Raw genomic sequence first — 21,733 nt, 5'->3', positions numbered from 1 at the left:
AAATTGAATGGCATTTACACTGCAGTAAAGAAGGGGGTCAGCCCCACGTGGGCACCCCTCCATCAATCAGTTTATGAGACAGTACTTTGACTTCATCGAACAGCAAATACCGAAGCATTTTTTCTATAAAAGGCGAAAAGCTTAGTAAACTATATATCATCACCCTTGAACTCTGATTCGATCTCAATCTCTCAACTGGGAAGCTAAAGATATGGATTTCGTGGTTGCAAAGAAGCCCCATGCAGTATGTGTCCCATACCCTAAACAAGGGCATGTGATCCCCATGATGAACTTAGCCAAGCTCCTACGCTCCAAGGGTTTCCACATAACCTTTGTCAACACTGAGTTCAACCACACGCGTTTAATCCGGTCCATAGGACCCGACCACGTGAAGGGCCCGTTGGATTTCCAGTTTGAAACAATCCCGGACGGGATGCCACCGACCGACCTTGATGCAACTCAAGATGGTCGTGCACTGTGTGAGTCCACAAGAAAGAACTGTGCAGTCCCCTTTAAAGAGCTGGTAATTAGGCTCAACTCTGCTTGGCCTCCTGTTAGTTGCATAGTATCGGATGGGATGATGGGTTTTGGAAGTAAAGTTGCTGAAGAATTGGGCATCCCAGAGGTACAATTTTGGACTGCCTCGGCTTGTGGCTTTATGGGATATCTGAACTTCACTGAACTCATCAATAGAGGCATCCTTCCTTTCAATGGTACTTTCACTATTTTTGTTTTTCAAGCCTTTCATGGTGAAGTTGGCATGGACTATGGAGGCCGGCATGATAAGATTATTTATAATAATAAAACAAACAATACTTTTTATTTATCACGACCTTCGTCAAGATTCAACTCACTATTACTCATAAAAAACTCAACGCATCTCAACTCAACTTAACATCCAAACGGGACGGAAGACTACGATTAGGGGCCCAAAATTTTTCAAAATGCTTTCTTTAATACATACTTTTTTAAGATGTCTTAATATATATATATAAAGACAAAATGACCCCTCAAAAATTCTCAAAAATCTTACTTAGTACTTAGTTTTCCAAATTTCTTTTATTTTAATTCTCAATAATTTTTTCATACTTATACCTATTTCTTGGTCATTAATAAAATCTCACAATTTCACATTGATTATTTTATTTTATTTTGTCCATCTCATAATAGGCAAGAAAATTTTCTAGTTTTTTTTTATAAGCTATTTAGTATATTTAAAACCTCATTTTTCCTATTTGTCGAGACTTTCTCATTCAAGTCTTCTACTAGCTAATTTATTTTGATTGGATTTTGTTAACATCTATGCTAACATCGAGTTAACAATTAGGAGTGAAGGCAATATACATTCCATAGCTATTCATATAAAGGCCTTACACCATTTAGTCTTAGATTCAATAATGAGTTTTATTTTTTGTTTTCTTAGTTTTTATCATTTATATTTGTTCTTTTATGATGGATTTGAAAAAAAATGTTGGCTTTTTTCTTATTTAATCAATTTTTTGCAATTACAATATTGATTTTTTACTTCAACTCTTTAAATAGATTTTTGCACGTGTACTCATATAGAGAGAGATTAAAAGAACTTACATGCTTTTATATTTGAGCAGTGTTACTTTTTCGCACATATTTACCCGTTGCAAGTTTCCGTTAGGCCAAAATCAACCTTTTATTTTTTTTTTAATTTTTTTAATCATATTTTTTTATTATTTTAAAACATTTTTAAAAAATAAAAAAAAAATATGAATGTACTAATAGTCACTTCTTTAATTATTAAGTAAAAAAAATAAAATAAAATACATAAGATGTTAAAATGAGGTCTTAAAATAAGATGTCAAAATAACATTATTCTTTATATTTATGTCAACTGGCCCCCCAACAAAAAATTCCACCCATGCGTACAATTTTTGTTTTTCAAGGAGCATATAAAACTATATTTTTAACATGCAATTACAACCACAAGACATGCGGATGGTCAATTTATAGAGTGGGAATTGGAAAGTTTGTTGGAACATACATCCCTTGGATTTTACCCGAATTCAAATTTGAAATAAATCCGATTTGTCTTTGAATTCGAAATATTTCATTATTAATTTGGAATTAAAAATAAAATAATTCATGGCGTACGTAACAAGCTATGCTTTTGACTTCTGGAGCTGCGCTAATTCTTAGATATCAGTACTAGACAGACGTAGCTATAGCTAAGCTATTGGTGTATATACATATATATCTATATCTATATATATATTTATATTAATCCACCTTCTAACTATATGTAAGCATTGATCGAAGAAGAAGTTTACATGCAACGAATTGTTGTAAATTGGAGAACGATTAATGTTTGGTGGATGACCTTGACTTCCTTCTCAATATTATTGGACATTCACGCTAATTAATTTGAATTGTTTCGTTTTTTCTCTAATATTATATACAGTTATTTTTTTATATATTTTATTGATATGATTGATCAAAATAATTATTTTATATTAAAAAAAAAGTGACGCAATCAATTTTATCAATAAAATATATAAAAAATACATAAAAATAACTATACGAATGGTTTTTATTTTTTTTAATGTTAGCCGAAACTTTTGACGTTTCATAAGGCTTCTTTTGTTGGTAATCTGCCATCAAAATTTACAGTAATGCATCTACTACGTGCTTTTTAAAAAATAAAAAATAAATAAAGATATTTTTTATCGCTTGATTTGGAAAATCATGTGCTTCTTAGATGTGATCAATTACTTAAATTTCAAAACTTTCAGTAATTGACCTGCTCCCCGAGAAACTGTAATCTCACAATGTCCATGTATAACAAAATTTTCTAGCTGGAACGTACGTATACTCAAAAATAAATATATCGTACATGTCTTTAATGGTCTTGATGCTCTTCTAGCATTCTCTTTTTGTTCTGATCAGTCTATAGATCATCTTGAAAACAGAAGCGCATATATGATTACCCAGACGAATTAGATCCATCCATTAGGATTTATTTAACAAAATAGAGATGATCTCTACCAAGTCAGATGAGATAAAAAACTTTGTTAATTGTAATAAGATAGTTTGTGAATAATAGTGAAATAGTTTGAGTTAAAATTTTTATTACATTTTAAAAAATGAGAGAAAAAATTTTGAATAAAAATATTATAAAATTAAAATATTACTATAATATAATTTTTTTTAAATGATTTTTTTTAATTTAAAAAAAATTGAATTATTTTTTGTGTTTTATATGAAAGTTTGGAAAAGTAATAATAAATAATAATGATTAGATGAACATGTATGAGAGAAAAATTGAAAAATATTTATGACTGAATTTATTTGGATGTTGAGATGAGAGCAGCTTCTCTAAACGGGGACCTCAGAAATCTGTTTTTCATGTCTTGCATGCAGACGAAAGCTTCCAAGATGATGGCACGCTCGACACACCAATCAACTGGATCCCGGGCATGAAAAACATCAGGCTCAAGGACCTCCCTAGCTTCATCAGAGTCACCGACACCAAGGATATCTTTTTCGACTTTCTGGGATCAGAAGCACAAAATTGCTTGAATTCTGCAGCGATCATTTTCAACACATTTGATGAGTTTGAACATGAAGTACTCGAAGCAATTTCGGCCAAATTCCCTGGCAACATTTACACCCTAGGCCCGCTTCCCTTACTCATCAACCGGCATATTCCTGACAGCAAACTCAAATCTCTAAGTTTAAGCTTATGGAAAGAAGACTCAAAATGCCTCCAATGGCTCGACCAGAGAGAACCCAACTCAGTCGTTTACGTAAATTATGGCAGCATGACAGTCATGACCGAACAACATCTGAAGGAATTTGCTTGGGGGCTTGCAAATAGCTAGCACTCATTTCTGTGGATTGTTAGGCCTGATATAGTGATGGGAGACTCGGTGATTTTGCCTGAAGAATTCTTTGAGGCGACAAAGGACAGGGCATTGATAGCAAACTGGTGCCCCCAAGGCCAAGTTCTAGCACACCCAGCAGTTGGCGCTTTCCTATCACATTGTGGGTGGAATTCTATGTTGGAAAGTGTTTGTGGTGGTGTACCTGTTATTTGCAGGCCATTTTTTGCGGAACAGCAAACGAATTGCCGATACGCTTGCACCAGTTGGGGGATTGGCATGGAGGTCAATATGGATGTAAAACGAGTTGAGGTTGAAGCGCTAGTTAAGGAAATGATGGGAGGGGAGAAGGGAAAGGCAATGAGGCGAAAGGCAGTAAAATGGAAGAAGAAAGCAGAGGAAGCTGCTGATATCGCACCGCACACGGCACAAATCGCACGGCATAAGACCTTCGCACCGCACCATTGGACCACTAGCGCACAGCAACGCACGACACCATTGCACGAGCACCATCCCGGTACCATCTCATGTGGGTTTCCTGGTCCTTGCGGCTCAAAAGCTCATCCCCAGATCTTTTGTTAGTTTTAGAATGAAAAGTAAACAGAGAATCAAAAGGGAAACAGAGAGCACGAAGGAAGATGGAGAATATGTGAAAATATTCCTCTATTCAGTATATTCTTTCACTGTACAGTGATGGTCTAAATATACACGAAATGATCTGTAACAAACTAACTGATTTCTACAGCTAATAAAGATATTTACAGAGAATTAATAGAATAAAATCAAAAAATAGGAAATGTATGGAAAGTACAATATTAACCCTTCTCAAACTATTTTTTTCATCTTGTAATAGCCCCCACAAGATGGAGAATAGAGGTTCACTATTCCCATCTTGGACAAGTGTTGCCATATAAGATTTAGAATACCATTGCCGTGAGACTTGTTTGAGGCCATATAAACTTTTGAGAAGTTTGCATACTTGGTTGGGTCCCCCTTTGTTGTAACCGGGTGGTTTACGCATATAAATCTCCTCGTCTAAATCTCCATGGAGAAATGCGTTATTAACATCAAATTGGAGAAGAGACCAGCCATGAATAGCAGCAATGGACAGTAAAACTCTCACAGTGACAAGCTTGGCTACGGGGGAAAAAGTCTCGGTATAGTCTATTCCTTCTTGTTGGGTAAACCCCTTTGCCACAAGCCGTGCTTTTAGCCTTTCTATAGACCCATCAGCATTAAATTTGGTCTTGTAAACATATTTGCAGTCAATAGCCTCTTTTCCAAGAGGTAAATCAGTGATGACCCAAGTATGGTTTTGTTCTAAGGCTAACAATTCAACTTCCATGGCTTGACACCATCCAGGATGTTTCACAGCTTGTTTATAAGTAATGGGATCAGAAATGGTTGAAATAGAAGTTGAAAAAGCAGTAAAGGCAGGAGAAAATTTCTGATAAGATAAAAAATTGGCAAGAGAACAAGGACTACCAGGTATAGCAGTGGACAGCAGGTGAGAAGGGGTTGGAAGTGAGGTCTGGCTGCAGTGAAACTCTTGCAAATACTGTGGAGCTCTTCTTACTCTGGTGGGGGTATAAGGGGTGCAAATGAGTGGTGAAGATGTTGGGGAAGGGGGGTTAGATATGGGTGATGTGTCGGGGGCAAGTGGGGGTGAAGAGGTGGCTGTATGCATTGGTGTGATGGATTGAAAAGGTAGGACAGAAATGGGAAAGTCAAGTGTGTTGGGTAAGGGTTGTGTGAAAACAAATGTGGGATTAGAAGAAGAAGTAGGTGAGTGATTAGTCATGGTGTGAAAAGGAAAAGTGGACTCATGAAATATCACATCCCGAGAGATGAAGGTTGTTCTTGACTCAAGGTCAAGAAGTTTGTAGCCTTTAGTGCCAAAAGGATAGCCAAGAAAGATGCACATGTGACCTCTAGGGTCAAATTTCTTCCTACCTTGATGGAGGGTGGAAGCAAAACAAAGAGAACCCAAAACTCTTAAGTGAGAATAAGATGGTGGAGAATTAAATAAAAGTTCAAATGGAGTTTTGTTGTTAAGTAAAGGACTAGGGGTCCTATTGATGAGGTATGTGGCTGTCATGACACAGTCATTCCAAAAGTCAAGAGGGAGGTTGGCTTGGAATTTTAAGGCCCGAGCTACATTGAGTATGTGTTAATGTTTTCTTTCCACAACCCCATTTTGTTGGGGTGTGGCAACACAACTAGTATGGTGAATGATGCCTTTTGTATTGAAAAATTCTTGCATTTGAAACTCTTTGCCATTATCACTTCTCAGAATTTTTATTTTTAAATCAAATTGAGTTTCAATCAGGTTGGCAAATGATATGATGCTTTTTCTGGTTTCTGCTTTATTGTGAAGGAGATAGAGCCATGTACTTCGGGTGAAGTCATCGACTATGGTGAGGAAATAAAGAGAACCATCATAGGCAGGGACAGAACTTGGTCCCCAGAGATCACAGTGCACCATTTCAAAGGGTTTAGTCATTTTATGTGTGCTATGAGGGAATGAAAGTCTATGAAATTTTGCTAATGGACAAACATAACAAGTTTTTGTATTAAAATCAGAGATATGATCTCTTACAATGGGATCTGTAATCATGTGTAAAACGGGAAATGAAGGGTGACCAAGGCGACAATGCCATAGGTCAGCAACATTATTGGAAGTAGTAACAGAGGCTGTTATGGAGTTCTTTGTGAGGGACTGAAGTGTGGTGACCAGAGTGGATGGAGAGACATTAGTATTGAGCAAGTAGTAAAGACCATTCCTCACTTCACCCTTCCCAATCGTTGTCCAAGATAGAAGGTCCTGTATGAGACAAAAATCAGAGAAGAACACTAGGCAACAAGTGAGTGTGGCAGCCAATTTTTTTGCGGAAATCAAATTAAATTTGAAAGATGGGACACATAGAACTTCAGTGAGGAGAATGGAGTTAGTTAACTGGACTGTTCCAGTGTGTGTGACAGGGACATTTGTCCCATTTGGTAACCTGACTGAGTGAGAAATATTTGCTGTAATGGTGGTCAACAAAGAGGAACAGCAGACCATGTGGTCTGTTGCGCCTGTATCAATGATCCAATGTGCAAATTGAGAGGACAAAGTGTCGTGTGTGCTGGTGGATAAGCAAGGAGATATACCAGAAATGTGAGGAGTGGAAGTGGAGGGAAAGTTGGATTGAATCTGATTAGCAGAGGGCTGAACAGCAGTGACAAGCTCCCGGGGTTGAAGTAAAGCCACAAGTTGTTGATATTGAGCCTTAGTAAGACCTACTCGAACATCACTGTCATCCTCTAGGTCAGAAACATGTTGAGCAGCAAGAGCAGATGGACTTTGAGATCTATTGAACAATTTATGGCCAGGTGGATAGCCATGAAGCTTATAGCATTTCTCCATTGTGTGTCCAGTCATGGTACAATGAGAACAGATAGGTGCCTCAGCATTACCAGCTTTGAAATAATGTTCAAAAGTGTGGCCAGTGATTTTGCAATGGTTACAGTAAGGTCGGTCTTTCTTGGATTTAGATTGGAGAGAAAATTTGTTGGAAGTGGGGTAAGGGTGTCTGATGGCAAATGCCATGGAGTCAGGTGAAGGAGAGACAGAGGCCATTTTATAGTGACGTTCTTGTTGTTGAATGAGGGAAAAAACTTTGATGAGTGGAGGTAAAGGGTCAAGAAGCATAATCTGATCCCTAACAGGCGAGTAAGTGTCATTTAACCCCATTAGAAATTGAAAAACACAATCTCTTTGGTAACGATCAAATAAAATTTTCATTGAACCACATTTGCAAAAAAGAATAGGATCATAAATCAACAACTCATCCCTTAGGGTTTTTAGCTTGCCGTAATAAACACTTACAGTGTCTGATTCTTGAAGAAGGCTAGCTAAGGTCTTCTTGAGCTGATAAATTCGAGGTCCGTTTTGATGAGAGAAACGATCCTCAAGGTCAAGCCAGATCTCACGAGCGTCATCAACAAATGCCACACTAGATTTGATGGAAGGGCTGATGGAATTTTGTAACCATGAAACCACCATATCGTTGCAGCGTTCCCATAGATCAAAGAGTGGATTATCTGGGTCAGTGGGTTTAGAAATCAATCCGGAGATGAAGGCTAATTTGTTCTTCGCGCGAAGTGCTCTGCGCATCGCGCGCGACCAGGTGGAATAATTTTCACTAGTGAGTAAATCCGTGACTAAAATCACGGCGGGGGTGTCACCAGTATCTAGACGAAATGGGTTGCTAGGGTCCGTGAGGTTAAGATATTGGGTCAGATGTACGGCATGGTTGTTGTTTGAAGGAATGCGTGAATGAACAGAAGGGTGGGTGGGAGAAGAAGACTCGTCTGAACTGTCGAGGAGATCCTCCATGGATGGTGCTCTCGAGGCTCTTGATACCATGTTAGTTTTAGAATGAAAAGTAAACAGAGAATCAAAAGGGAAACAGAGAGCACGAAGGAAGATGGAGAATATGTGAAAATATTCCTCTATTCAGTATATTCTTTCACTGTACAGTGATGGTCTAAATATACACGAAATGATCTGTAACAAACTAACTGATTTCTACAGCTAATAAAGATATTTACAGAGAATTAATAGAATAAAATCAAAAAATAGGAAATGTATGGAAAGTACAATATTAACCCTTCTCAAACTATTTTTTTCATCTTGTAATATCTTTCTTTCTTTTCGTTTTAGATCTGTTTTCTCTCTCAGCACCATCTATCTCTTTCATTTCTGTGTATCCTTGCATGGTGCTGCCAGTGCTGGGACTGAGCTTTTGAGCCGCAAGGACCAGGAAATAAAATCTGGGACCAAGAGAGAGGGTCTGGTTTCTAGAGAAAGGCCAAAGCTGCGGTAGTAATTTAACGGGAATTTGACGGAAAGTTAACGGAAAATAAGAATTTCCGTTTCATACCGTTTCATAGCCACTTATTTATAACCACTTGTATAATAGTTGTATAATAGTAATAGATATATGCATTGATCACAATATATAGAAAATTAAATTACGTGCAGGCATTAATGATCATTAAGAAATGATTACCTCTTTATCTTCCTTATCAGAAACTTTTAAACAAATGATTCTTCTCTTTGATTTTGTCAATATAATCAAACTGGAATGCTTAGCATTGATCAGTTGTCACTTGTCATGTTTGATAAATAATCTCTCAGCTTACCCCTCTTAACAGTTTATGAGAGTACTTTGACTCCATCGAACGGCTAATACCGAAGCATTTTTTCTATAAAAGACGCAAAGCTAAGTAAACTATATATCATCATCCTTGAACTCTGATTCGACCTCGACCTCTTAGACGCTCAATTGGGTAGCTAAAGATGGATTCAGTGGGAGCAAAGAAGCCCCATGCAGTATGTGTCCCATACCCCACACAAGGGCATGTGATCCCCATGATGAACTTAGCCAAGCTCCTACACTCCAAGGGTTTCCACATAACCTTTGTCAACACTGAGTTCAACCACACGCGTTTAATCCGGTCCATGGGACCCGACCAAGTGAAGGGCCTGCCGGATTTCCAGTTTGAAACAATCCCGGACGGGATGCCACCGACCGACCTTGATGCAACTCAAGATGGTCGTGCACTGTGTGAGTCCACAAGAAAGAACTGCGCGGTCCCCTTTAAAGAGCTGGTAATTAGGCTCAACTCTGCTCGGCCTCCTGTTAGTTGCATAGTATCGGATGGGATGATGGGTTTTGGAAGTAAAGTTGCTGAAGAATTGGGCATCCCAGAGGTACGATTCTGGACTGCCTCGGCTTGTGGCTTTATGGGATATCTGAACTTCACTGAACTCATCAACCGAGGCATCCTTCCTTTCAAAGGTATGAAGTTGGCATGGGGCCGGCATCATGATAAGATTATTAATAATAAAACAAGATTTTTATCACGACCCTTAATTTGTCAAGGAGCTCTCTTCTTGAAATATTTGTAGTCAACTGATTAGATTAAACAATTTATATTAGATGGAGCGATCTCTTTCGTTTCTATTAGCTTTTTCAAAATAAGATTATTAAAATATAATAAAAATGAAAAAAAAGTCTTCTTAACCCTTACGATATTATAGAGCATAAATTACATGGGTTTTAATCATGAATTTGAGAGATTAAGGTCTCTTTTATTTTTACAATTCATCTCAATTTATCTCATCTCATCTCCTTTAATCATTATAATTTTCTCAAATTTCCATACAAAATAAAATAAACAATTCAATTTTTTCAAATCTCAAAACTACAATAATATTAAAAAATTATATTCTAACAATATTTTATCCAATTTTTAATTTTAATCTCAATTCATCTCATCTCATCCTCAAAAACTAATAAGGTTTGGCCTCGTTTGGAACTTGGACTGAACAGAGATTAATTCAATTCAATCTAATTTTAAGCTGAGTCTATCATCCAAACACTCAACTCTCAAATTACTAAATTCATCTCAAATCAAAACTTCTTTATACGTGGGACTCATAACTTTTTTAAACTCAACACATTTTTACATATGCAACCCATAACCTTTTTTAACTTCTCATAATTATATCTAAATTTATCTTAACATCCAAACACATATAAACTCATCTTAGGTGAGCCTCACAAAATTCACTTCACCATCTCAACTCACTACTATTCATAAAGAACTCAATTCATCTCAACTCAACTCAACATTCAAATAGAACCTAAGATGTACGATCAGGGGCCCAAAATTCTTCAAAATGCTTTCTTTAATACATACTTTTTTAAGATGTCTTAATATATATATATAAAAAAACAATTTTGACCCCTCAAAAATCCTACATAGTACTTATTTTTCCAAATTTCTTTTATTTTCTCAATAATTTTTTCATACTTATACCTATTTCTTGGTCATTAATTAATAAAAACTCACAGTTTCACATTAATTGTTTTATTTTTTATTTTTCACATCTCATATATAATAGACAAGAAAATTTTTCGGTCTATTTTTATAAGCTATATGGTATATTTAAAACCTCATTTTTCCTATTTGTTGACACTTTCCCGTTCAAGTCTTCTACTAGCTAATTTATTTTGATTGGATTTTGTTAACATCTATCCAGCTAGCATCGACTTAACAATTAAGAGTAAATGCAACATATATTCATGGCTATTCTTATCTATATAATAGAGGTTACACCATTTAGTCTTAGATTCAATAATGAGTTTTATATTTTGTTTTCTTAATTTTTATCATTTATTTGTACTTCTATGATGATTTGTAAAACAATATTGGCTTTTTAATTATTTAATCGATTTTTAGCAATTACATTATTGATTTGTTACTTCAAGTGATCTTTAAATAGATCTTTAGTAATGCACGTGTACTCAAATAGAGAGAGAGAGAGAGAGAGAGTAAAAGAATTTACATGCTTTTATATTTATGTCAATTGGCCACCAACAAAAAAATCCTGGTTCTACCATGCGGCCATGCGTACAATTTTTGTTTTTCAAGGAGCATATAAAACTATATTTTTAACATGCAATTACGACCTTCGTTGGGCCGCGGTGAATGCAATTTTTCCAATGAAAATGTAATTTTTGCCATGAAAAATTATGGGACATGGAATTCCACCATAGGCAATGAGGCGAATCAAACTGCTTATCTAATCGGGACCTTGGAAATCTGTCCTTCATGTCTTGCATGCAGACGAAAGCTTCCAAGATGATGGCACGCTCGACACACCAATCAACTGGATCCCGGGCATGAAAAACATCAGGCTCAAGGATCTCCCTAGCTTCATCAGAGTCACCGACACTAAGGATATCTTTTTCGACTTTCTGGGATCAGAAGCACAAAATTGCTTGAATTCTGCAGCGATCATTTTCAACACATTTGATGAGTTTGAACATGAAGTACTCGAAGCAATTTCGGCCAAATTCCCTGGCAACATTTACACCCTAGGCCCGCTTCCCTTACTCATCAACCGGCATATTCCTGACAGCAAACTCAAATCTCTAAGTTTAAGCTTATGGAAAGAAGACTCAAAATGCCTCCAATGGCTCGACCAGAGAGAACCCAACTCAGTCGTTTACGTAAATTATGGCAGCATGACAGTCATGACCGAACAACATCTGAAGGAATTTGCATGGGGGCTTGCAAATAGCAAGCACTCATTTCTGTGGATTGTTAGGCCTGATTTAGTGATGGGAGACTCGGTGATTTTGCCTGAAGAATTCTTTGAGGCGACAAAGGACAGGGCATTTATAGCAAACTGGTGCCCCCAAGGCCAAGTTCTAGCACACCCAGCAGTTGGCGCTTTCCTATCACATTGTGGGTGGAATTCTATGTTGGAAAGTATTTGTGGTACTGGTGTACCTGTTATTTGCTGGCCATTTTTTGCAGAACAGCAAACGAATTGCCGATACGCTTGCACTAGTTGGGGGATTGGCATGGAGGTCAATATGGATGTAAAACGAGTTGAGGTTGAAGCACTAGTTAAGGAAATGATGGGAGGGGAGAAGGGAAAGGCAATGAGGCGAAAGGCAGTAGAATGGAAGAAGAAAGCAGAGGAAGCTGCTGATATCGGAGGTTCATCTTATAAGAACTTTGAAAGGTTGATTAAGGAGGCTCTCCATTAGCCAATTTTGAAGGCAGAACATAAAAGAATCAAAGTTTGGCTATTATCCGAAAAAAATTTCCGCATGGAGCATTTATTGTTGTCCATGTTGATTTTTTTTATCATTAAATACTTGATAAATATTGTACAAATCACTTGACTTATATATATATATATATATGAAAAAATCTATTTATAATTTTTTTTATTATCCTCTCATTATCTTATAATGTGGCATTAAATGATTAGAAATTATTTATTATATTTCACTTATGAACCTATCATTTAATGTCACATCATTAGATAATGAAAGGATGATGAGAATTGTAATAATGAATAACATATTTTATATATATATATATATATATATATACACACTAGGTGGGAGCAACGTGCAAAGCACGTTTACCTAGTTTTATAAAATGATTATTTCTAAAAAATAATATATATATTTTATAAAAATGATTGATTTCACTTAATAATTTAAGGTATAGTGAAGAAAATCTCAATCTTATTACCCAATGACCGTTTGTCAATCAGTATCTTGATTATGAGATTATGTATTAATTATGAAGGGTAAAATCTTAATCTTATTGCTTAAATTACCAATATAATTATTGTTAACTTGGCGTTACCACCACCTTAAAACAATGATTTAAGCCTTGCAAATCTCATCGGCTGGTTGGATTACATGAATAATTTAGTCAATAAGTTAATTGGTGGGCCTATAATAATAATATAGGTACATTTGACTTGGCAAACCTCATTGAAAATACAGAGATTTGAAAACTTGAAATTACGTTCTTTCTTTTGCATTTGTTGTTAATTTTCTGGTGTGGAATGCCCTTGACATTCTTTGGTTGATTAGATGGCAGGAGTCTTTAAGCCGTTTTAAGCATATATTTGGTTTGAATGCACAAAGAAGATATACAAATATCAAAGTTCATTACATTGCAGGAAACCATGATACTGGCTATGCAAGTCTTAACAGTCAAAGGCCAGAGGTATTTTAGCACGTTATCTCTGGCGATAGGCTGCTCTTTTTTCTATAATTACATGAGGATTGATATCGAGTGCTTGTATGAATGGGAGTTGCTCTTATGTCTTACAGCCATTTTATTGCATAGGCTGTGCATTGTTTTACAAATGCATGTGTTATTCGTTGAACTATATTTGTTTTTTTACTTTCTGGTAATCTCTTCACTTTTAAAATATGGCTCATCTTTGTTTATCAGTGTTTATTATTGCATTCATGCAGGTTATCAGACGCTATGAAAAGGCATTTGGGATCTGAAACTACTACCAATTTATTGTTGGAAAAGTGAATTTCATTGCCATTGATGCCCAAATTCAGGAGTGAAGATAGTATATAAGATCACTTGTTCAACAAATTGATTAAAAAAAAAAAACCAAAAACTTCCACCATAGGATAATTGCCAGATAATTAAATTTGGTGCCTCTGAGCAGGAAGCTTGCATTGCAAAGTCATGGAAACAACTAATGACACATTGTTGAATCTCAAGCCTAATACTTCTAAGGTATTCACTGATGATAGCAGCAGCCCTGGCTTCCCTGCACAGCAAATCTCAATCATTGTATCCACATTCCCCCAATCCACATCACTGCCAAGGCAACGCGTGGAATTACCACATTCAGACTTTTGGTAAGTAATTCATGTTTGACTTCAATTTTGAGGATCTTGCTGAGTAAAGCGAGCAGAGTTCTTACCTTCGGTGAATTTCTAACCAATACTTCATTTGGTTTTACCAGGATCTTGAAAATGCCCGTAATGTTTGAACTCCCTTGATCAATTTCTAGCTGCAAACTGTTGATTTTCTCTAGGAGTTCTTTCATGTACTCTATAGTATCTCCAAGTATAGACGTCCTGTCCATCTTTCAATTCAAAATCCAAACAAAGCATATCAGATTCCATATAAATATGAACCACATATTCTAAGAATGTTGTAATCCAAGTAATTAGAAACAGACTCCATGATTTCTTTCTTTTTTTGTAAACAATCGGCCAAGACCCGAGAAGTTTTGTCAGAATTTGATTTAAGTAGTACTCAAAATGGTTTTGTTTGCTGCAATTTGAGCAAATTACCATATGGAATCTGAATTCAGCGAATGCCATATAGCAGCATCGATCTGGCCAATTTAATTACCAGACTATCGTTTTCTTGCAGACTTGAGTAAAGGAGAATAAGAATTGACAGTACGTAATTGTCTGAACATGCAATATGAAAAGACCAAAGACGATAAGGAAGAAATTAGAAGAAGACGAAGAAAATAAATGGATAAAACAGATAGAGTCGTTCAGTAGTATGCATACAACTCTATCCTCCGAATAAATATTTAAATGGAAAGAAAGAAAACAGGTGAAGCTGAAATAATATTGGAGGGTCTGGTGTAGACTTGTGTTAAAAAAGCATTGACCACTCTACGAATACAGTATATCTATCCCAGCTCTTCTTCCATCATGGAAAATGGATAGTCTTCTTCCATTGTGATAAAGGCACTCATCAATGGACAAAAAAATATCACTCACTGTAAAGCGACAAATATGTAGCTAAAAAAAATAAGCAACAAAAATCCCCAGAAATGGAACTAAACTGATATTTCTTTACACAAATAGAGCAAGGGCTCCTGGAGAGCCATATCTCAAAGCGCACTGTAATAATCTTCAGAACCCATACAAATGTAACATATGATCGATAATACAAAAATGAATGTAACACTTGAAAGTAACTGATAGTTTTTTGTCATTTGCACTCTCGATGATCTCTTTGAAAATTATAGTTTTCCCTCTTACGAAGCCACAGACCAAAATATATATATATATATATATATATATATATATATAATAATCAATGAAACATATATATATATATATATATATATATATATATATATATGAGAAACCATACAAGCTGCAATGATACCCTAAACTATCAATTTTCAGAATCACCTCCCAAGCAACCAAAAAACCTTGAAAATTATAGTTTTCCCCCCCTACGAAGCCAGACCAAAATATATATATATATTTATATTTAAATCGTTTCCCGTTAGCCTCAAACAAAGCATGAGTGTAACACCCGGACCCATTAAAGCTCAATTTGTTTTTTTTATTTTTTTTTAGTTTATTCTTTTTATTTATTTTTTTTTTCACATGTTAACTACGTTAACTGCCGCACGTTTCATTTCTTTCCGTCTATTTTTTTTTTCTTTTCTCGTCTGCACACTTGTCTCCTACGGCTCTAGGGTTTCTTTCTACGTTCAACCACCTTTATATATATATTTATAGTTATACTTTCTGCAAAACACAAAGCCGCAACACCCTCTGTTTCTTCCCACCGATCGAGAACCAGCCCAACGCCTCCACCATGCACGTACGTTCGCAGCGGGCCTGCACTGCGTCTCAACCTCCATCAAACCCTCCACTGAGTTCCAACCGCTGCTACCGTCTTGAACCACCGCTCCACTGTCGCAAGCAAACCAGCCCGAGACGCAACTTGGCATTACTGCATCAGAAAAGCCAACGCCGTGTGCACTCAGCCGAATGGAAACCACCCAGTGTGAGTCTTTCCCCTGCACGACGGAAGCCACCAATCATTGCCCAGCCCCTCGTGCAACCGTAAGCCACCGTATCTGCACCATGCACACGATGCCAACCACTGGCAGCCACGAGAAGTCATCCCCTATTTTTGATCACCAAAACAGAGCCATTTTTCTCCTGCATAAGGCTCCTCTACGAGCTGCCCAACCATTAGGAGGGTTGCTACGTGCAGTCATCGCCACCTCTGCCCCGAGCCGCTATCACCCGCTGGAAATCAGTCCTCCACCGCCTAGTGATGTCTAGCGCCACCATCCGAAGCCTCTATGCACGCCACATGGTGCGTAATCTCCCTCTCGGTCTCTCTGTCTCTCACTCTCCATTTTCTCCCTCTCCTGTGCTTAACCCAGCTTGACAGCATGTCCGCCGTACGCCTGCTCTCCAGCCGCGTCGCCACTACCTACCCAGTCCAACCATCGCACGCTGCCACTTGTTTTCCCTCCGTGAGTAAGCCCCTGCCTTGCACATTATTTTGTTTTCCGTAGGTTTTATTGGTTTTCAAATAAATGAAAGAAATTACATTAGTGCCCTTTTACTAAGTGTTATATTAATGTGCTTTAAAATTCTTATTATGTATTGGTACACTCTTATATAATTATGATTACAAAAAAATCGTTTAAGTATTTTAATATATTTTTTTAAGTAAAGATTTATTTTAATAGTAAACAATATTGGTGTAATATTATTTTTACATTTTAGATATGTTTTAGTCTATTTAAAATTGTTATGGGTTATTTGTTTAAAATATTTTCGAATAATTATATTATCCAGTATTAAACTTTATAGTTGGTTTTCAATAATAAATAGGTCTGACTTTTAAATGTTTTAGTCATAAGTATTAAATTAGCATTGGCGATTTTAGAAAATGATGATTGGTAATTTTAGGTTTTGAGGAATTAAATAGGTTATTTTATAAGCTTAGGATTAAATATCGAAATACGTGATTAATTGAAAATTTATGAAAATTACGTAATTATTTTATAGGTGACGATTAATTATTGTCCGATGTTTTGAGGAATTCCAAAAAAGCTAAGAAGTTCAGGTAAGCGGGGTTCATATGCTAGACTTTGCATTAAATAAAATGATCAGAGGTCATTTTTAAAAAAATGTGCATCTTTTGCTATGAAAAGAATTCTGAAAACAACCTCAGATATTTATTCTGCATTACTCATGAGATTTTGTTTAAGAAGAAAGTATTTTCTGTCATGACTGGTGTAGACATGAGCTTATTTTTGACATTCTATTCTAAACTTTGAAAATGAGAGCGAATATGAAATTTGCGCATAAATTATGTTGTGATATGATTTTGTTATGTTCTGAAGATTTTTGTTCAGTACTCTGTTTGGATCAGACGTGATTTCTAAAAACATTTGGCATGACTCTCTAATTCTGAATTTGATTCTGTTTCCGTTCTGTTCAGTTACGGCCCTGCCACGGGTGATAATAGTGGCATACAGCCCAACCACGGGTTACAATAGTGGATACGGCCCAACCACGGGTTATAATAGTGGATTCGGCCCAACCACGGGTTATAATAGTGGATACGGCCCAACCACGGGTAATAATAGTGGATACGGCCCAATCACTGGTAATAATAGTGGATACGGACCTGCCACGAGTTATAGTAGTGGTCTCTGTTTTGAGTGCACACCTTGGTGACAGAGTGTTTCATGTTCTGCTTGGCTATCCGCAGATGCACAACCCTACCACGGGGATTATACATGGCCTCTGTTCTGATATGATGTTCTGATGATGATGATGATCATTTATGCTATGCCAAAGAATATTTTGAACGAAATTATTTCTAAATCTTCGTTCTGATATTTTGATAACATGTTCTGCTTCCGCACTCTGAAAATGAAAATGTTTTGTTCTGCATTCTGATTTCTGTAAATGCTCATGTTTATACACTGGTATATATTCTCTGCTTACTGAGTTGTTGATAACTCACCCCTTATCTCCATATATTTTTCAGATAATTTTGATGGTTCAGTTGGAGAACAAGAGTAAGAAGTTTTAGTAAGGTATGATGATCGAAGTGGAATAAGTACATGAGGGTGCAAGTGTTTATTTGAGAGTCGTTGTTAGTAAACTGATTTTATTTTTTTCGGTTATTTTGATCCGAGGAGTTAAGGATAATTTCGAGTTTTGGAGAGTTTTTAATTTATGTTATTGAGGTTTTCTTTATTGTCTCCATGGAAGAACGTAGATATTTGGTTTAATTAACCGGATTAATGTTTTATGGAATTTTCTGGACTTTATAGTTGTATTATTTAAGTTGATTTTAGGTATTAAGAGCTAACTCTCCGGACCTCCGGGAACGGGGCGTTACAATGAGCTAGTAAGCATCTATTTTAGGAGGCCAAAAACAGAGTCAATCGTTGCACCTCCGCTGCCAACGACTGAAGCTTCCCAGCCACTTGCCGTCATGCACCAAAGCCCAGCCGTGAGACACTGCCCAGGTCAATCACCATTACACTGTCGTAAGCTTTTGTGTCTTCCTCCCGTGTTCTCTCTTTCTCTCACTCTGTTTCTGTAAACTTGTAAAAAAATTTGTCTTTCAACTGGGTTTTTGTTAGAATCGACCTCGAATAATACACAGAAAAAAAAAAAACTTGCCTCAGTCCGTCTATATACCAAAAATTTATGATGATGAAAGAAAGAAACAGCAGGCATAGCAAACCTTAACTTGAGACGACACGCAGACTTCTTATAAACAGCAAAAAAAACTTGCCTCAGTCCATCTGTGTACCAAAAATTTATGATGATGAAAGAAATAAATGGCAGACATAGTAAACCTGGTGATTCTTGGCCACTTCGCACCGTTGGTGGAAGAGACGTTTGGTCTTCCAACATGTTGCAGATCATCCGTGAAGTAAAAAGGTCAATATATCTATGATATATTCAACAGACATTCCAATAACTCTTCACATTGCTTTTAATTTTACTATACAAATGGATTTAAGGGGAGTTGACGGAATACAGGAAAAGTTAACAAAAAAACAAGAAAATCTATTAAAATAAAGAATTTCCGTTAGATGACCACTTTATATATATAGAAGATATATCCAACTTGATATATCGATCACAACTACCCATCAGTAATTAATGGACATTATTTTCCAGATTCGATTATATTGTTTAATTCTTGGATTGTTTTCAATTAACATTTAATTACTTTTTGAATATTCTTATATGGGAGCAATAAGAACAACTAAAAGAAGAGGGTTAACAGAATAAAACTACATATTTCATAGATAATAAACTCTTTCCTCTCAAGGTTCTCCCTTTCGTAGAGGTCTTCTACCTATCTCGTAGAGGACTTGCATGGTTCTTTTGTCGTGTTTACAGGATGGAGTTTATACTCTTGAGTCACTTTGCCAACGACTGTCTCTCACAAAGCAGGAGGAATAGGTGATTACGGTTGAAGAAGGTAATTTGGAGGATGCTATAGCAACATGAGTTAGATGTTTGATCGTCAAACTTCTGACTTCAAAACATTTAATAAAGAAGCTTTCAAGCTGGCGATGAAGAGGATTTAGAGGCCTGTGAAGACGGTAACCTTTTCGTGATCTGAGTCCAAGTTTGTTCCTAGCAGAGTTTGAGGACCCTCGCGATAAGGAACGTGTCAAAAGGGATGGCTCGTGGACTTTTGATAAGCATCTTGTCTTGACAAGTGATGTCAAGAGTATGAAGCAGGTCCATCAACTAGAACCAAAGGAGGCTCTGTTTTGGGTAAGAATACATTATCTTCCCTTAATTGCAAGGAATGTGTATATGGGGAATCTTATTTGTAAGGCAATTGGGAGGGTGTTGGAAGTGGATTTAGATAAAGATGAGATAGCATGGGGGTAGTATATGAGGGTGCGCATGTGTATTGATATATCTAAGCCATTGTTATTTGGAAAGAGAATCTTCTTGGGTTCTACACAACCTGTTTGGGTGAGGTTTTCATATGAACATCTCCCAAATTTTTGTTATATTTGTGGGAAGCTCGGACATGGCCATCGAGACTGTGATCTATGGAGTGGTGAGATGGAGCATACTGCTCTGTCGCAGCTCCCTTATGGGCAGTGGCTTCGTGCTAGAAGGGCTGGAGGACATGTCAAAGGGCAGGTACAGCATAATAAGATGCAACATGAGAAAACAATGGAGGAGATGTACCTGCATGAAGGAGTTCTTCCTATCTAGCTGCTCTTGGTCTCTCCCAGTGAGGACATTGTAGAAATCCTCATCTCGGTCATCATCCTCCTCATCAGTACCCTTAGCCTCTGACCGGTCTACTAGTTCAGTAGATGATGCAGAAGTGCCTACATCTGCATCTACTCGGGATCCATCCCTAGGCTGAGCGTCTCCTGTAGTCAATGTCTTAGCTACGCGATGGATCCCCAATGGCTCGACGATGACATCCACCAAGACCTCGAACTAAGCACCGCATACAGTCACGATGTGAGAGGATGTATCCTGAGGCATGGAGCACATCCCTATATAAAACTCTCGAACCATTCAATGTGCAGATACTAGTCCAGCCTCTGGTAGTGAACACGTCTATGAGGCTTGATGTCTCCCATCTGAGTTCGTCGAACTCGTTCATTAGGACTTCTCATTTGGCCATCACTGTTCAAGCCCCAATTCGAGCAGTGTCCTGACTTGTTCATTCCCTCCCCCATTTCCTAGTAGTTAGAAGATGAGCCATATCATGAAAGAAAGAAAAAATTTGAGCAATATTAGTATTATGATGCATATTATGTACTGTAATCTAAATTATTTTAGAAACACGTTCGAACGAAAAATAATTCACGTTCGAACATTAACTTCTACGTTCAAATGTATGAGGCTTTACGTTCGCACATTAATTTCCTACAGGATAAGCATTCAAACGAAAGATGAGTTACGTTCAAACGTGATGCTTGCAAACACACGTTCGAATTAAATCAAGTATACGTTCGAACGGTATTAATAAAATAAACAGAAAATTATTACATTCAAACATACAAAACAAATACGTTCGAACGTGAGCAAGCTCTTGAACGTATTTATTAAGACGTTCAAACGTACATTAACTTTTAGTTCTAATGTTTCTAATATTTCTCGAAGCTAAAAGGTTTTAAATTCAAACGAATGTGAAAAAAACGTTCAAACGTAAGACTAACGTTCGAAGGTATGTGACACTCAAGAATATGAACGATCTTATTTTTGAACATTACAAACGTACGTTCGAATGTAAAATACACATTCGCACGTACTCTTGTTATGTTCGCACATACTGTAGAACGTTCGCACGTTATTTGATTAACGTTTGAACGTGTTAGCCGTCTTCCTCATTTGAAAAGTCTAGCATTCGAACGTGAGGTTGTAACGTTCAAACGTTACGATACAAAAATAGTTGAGTCGACTCAGTTATTCCCTAACACCACAAACACTATGAAAGTGGCCAAAAGCAACTGTAAAAATGAAATATAACTTTAAAAAAACCTTACTACGGTGGTCGTTTGGCCATTGGCAACCCATAGTTGCCAAAAAATTAAAATGAAAGTCTGACCACTAATGGGTCTCGAAAACTCCCGAAACCTCCATTAAACATAAAAGAAAAAGCATATTAAGGGTTAAAGACGAATGCCTACCTCTTTTGTGACGTTTGTGGTGGTGTTTGACAGCAGCAGCAACATATTTGGT

General features: G+C 36.8%; 3 protein-coding genes and 1 pseudogene across 3 annotated transcripts; 2 read left to right on the top strand and 2 right to left on the bottom strand.

Moving 5' to 3' along the window:
• Positions 1-211: 211 nt before the first annotated feature.
• LOC109001599 lies at positions 212-4,433 on the top strand (annotated as a pseudogene).
• A 157-nt stretch (positions 4,434-4,590) lies between these two features.
• On the bottom strand, positions 4,591-8,262 carry LOC118349635. Its single transcript, XM_035695130.1, has 4 exons — positions 6,781-8,262; positions 6,451-6,675; positions 4,831-5,298; positions 4,591-4,596 (listed from the first exon to the last, which is right to left on the bottom strand). Exons 1-4 carry the CDS (start codon positions 8,260-8,262, stop codon positions 4,591-4,593), a joined length of 2,181 nt encoding a protein of 726 aa, XP_035551023.1.
• Positions 8,263-9,198: 936 nt separating this feature from the next.
• LOC108990282 (linamarin synthase 2-like) lies at positions 9,199-12,595 on the top strand. The gene is made up of 2 exons (XM_018964202.2): positions 9,199-9,700; positions 11,535-12,595. Exons 1-2 carry the CDS (start codon positions 9,199-9,201, stop codon positions 12,464-12,466), a joined length of 1,434 nt encoding a protein of 477 aa, XP_018819747.1. The 3' UTR covers positions 12,467-12,595.
• Positions 12,596-13,888: 1,293 nt separating this feature from the next.
• LOC118349634 lies at positions 13,889-20,727 on the bottom strand. Its single transcript, XM_035695129.1, has 4 exons — positions 20,602-20,727; positions 20,222-20,482; positions 14,173-14,337; positions 13,889-14,101 (listed from the first exon to the last, which is right to left on the bottom strand). Exons 1-4 carry the CDS (start codon positions 20,725-20,727, stop codon positions 13,889-13,891), a joined length of 765 nt encoding a protein of 254 aa, XP_035551022.1.
• Positions 20,728-21,733: the final 1,006 nt, after the last annotated feature.

Source organism: Juglans regia, chromosome 10 (genome assembly GCF_001411555.2).
Source record: "Juglans regia cultivar Chandler chromosome 10, Walnut 2.0, whole genome shotgun sequence".
Classification (NCBI taxonomy): Eukaryota; Viridiplantae; Streptophyta; class Magnoliopsida; order Fagales; family Juglandaceae; genus Juglans; species Juglans regia.
The sequence above is the reverse complement of the archived record's forward strand: the minus strand, read 5'-3'. Positions and strand labels throughout refer to the sequence as shown.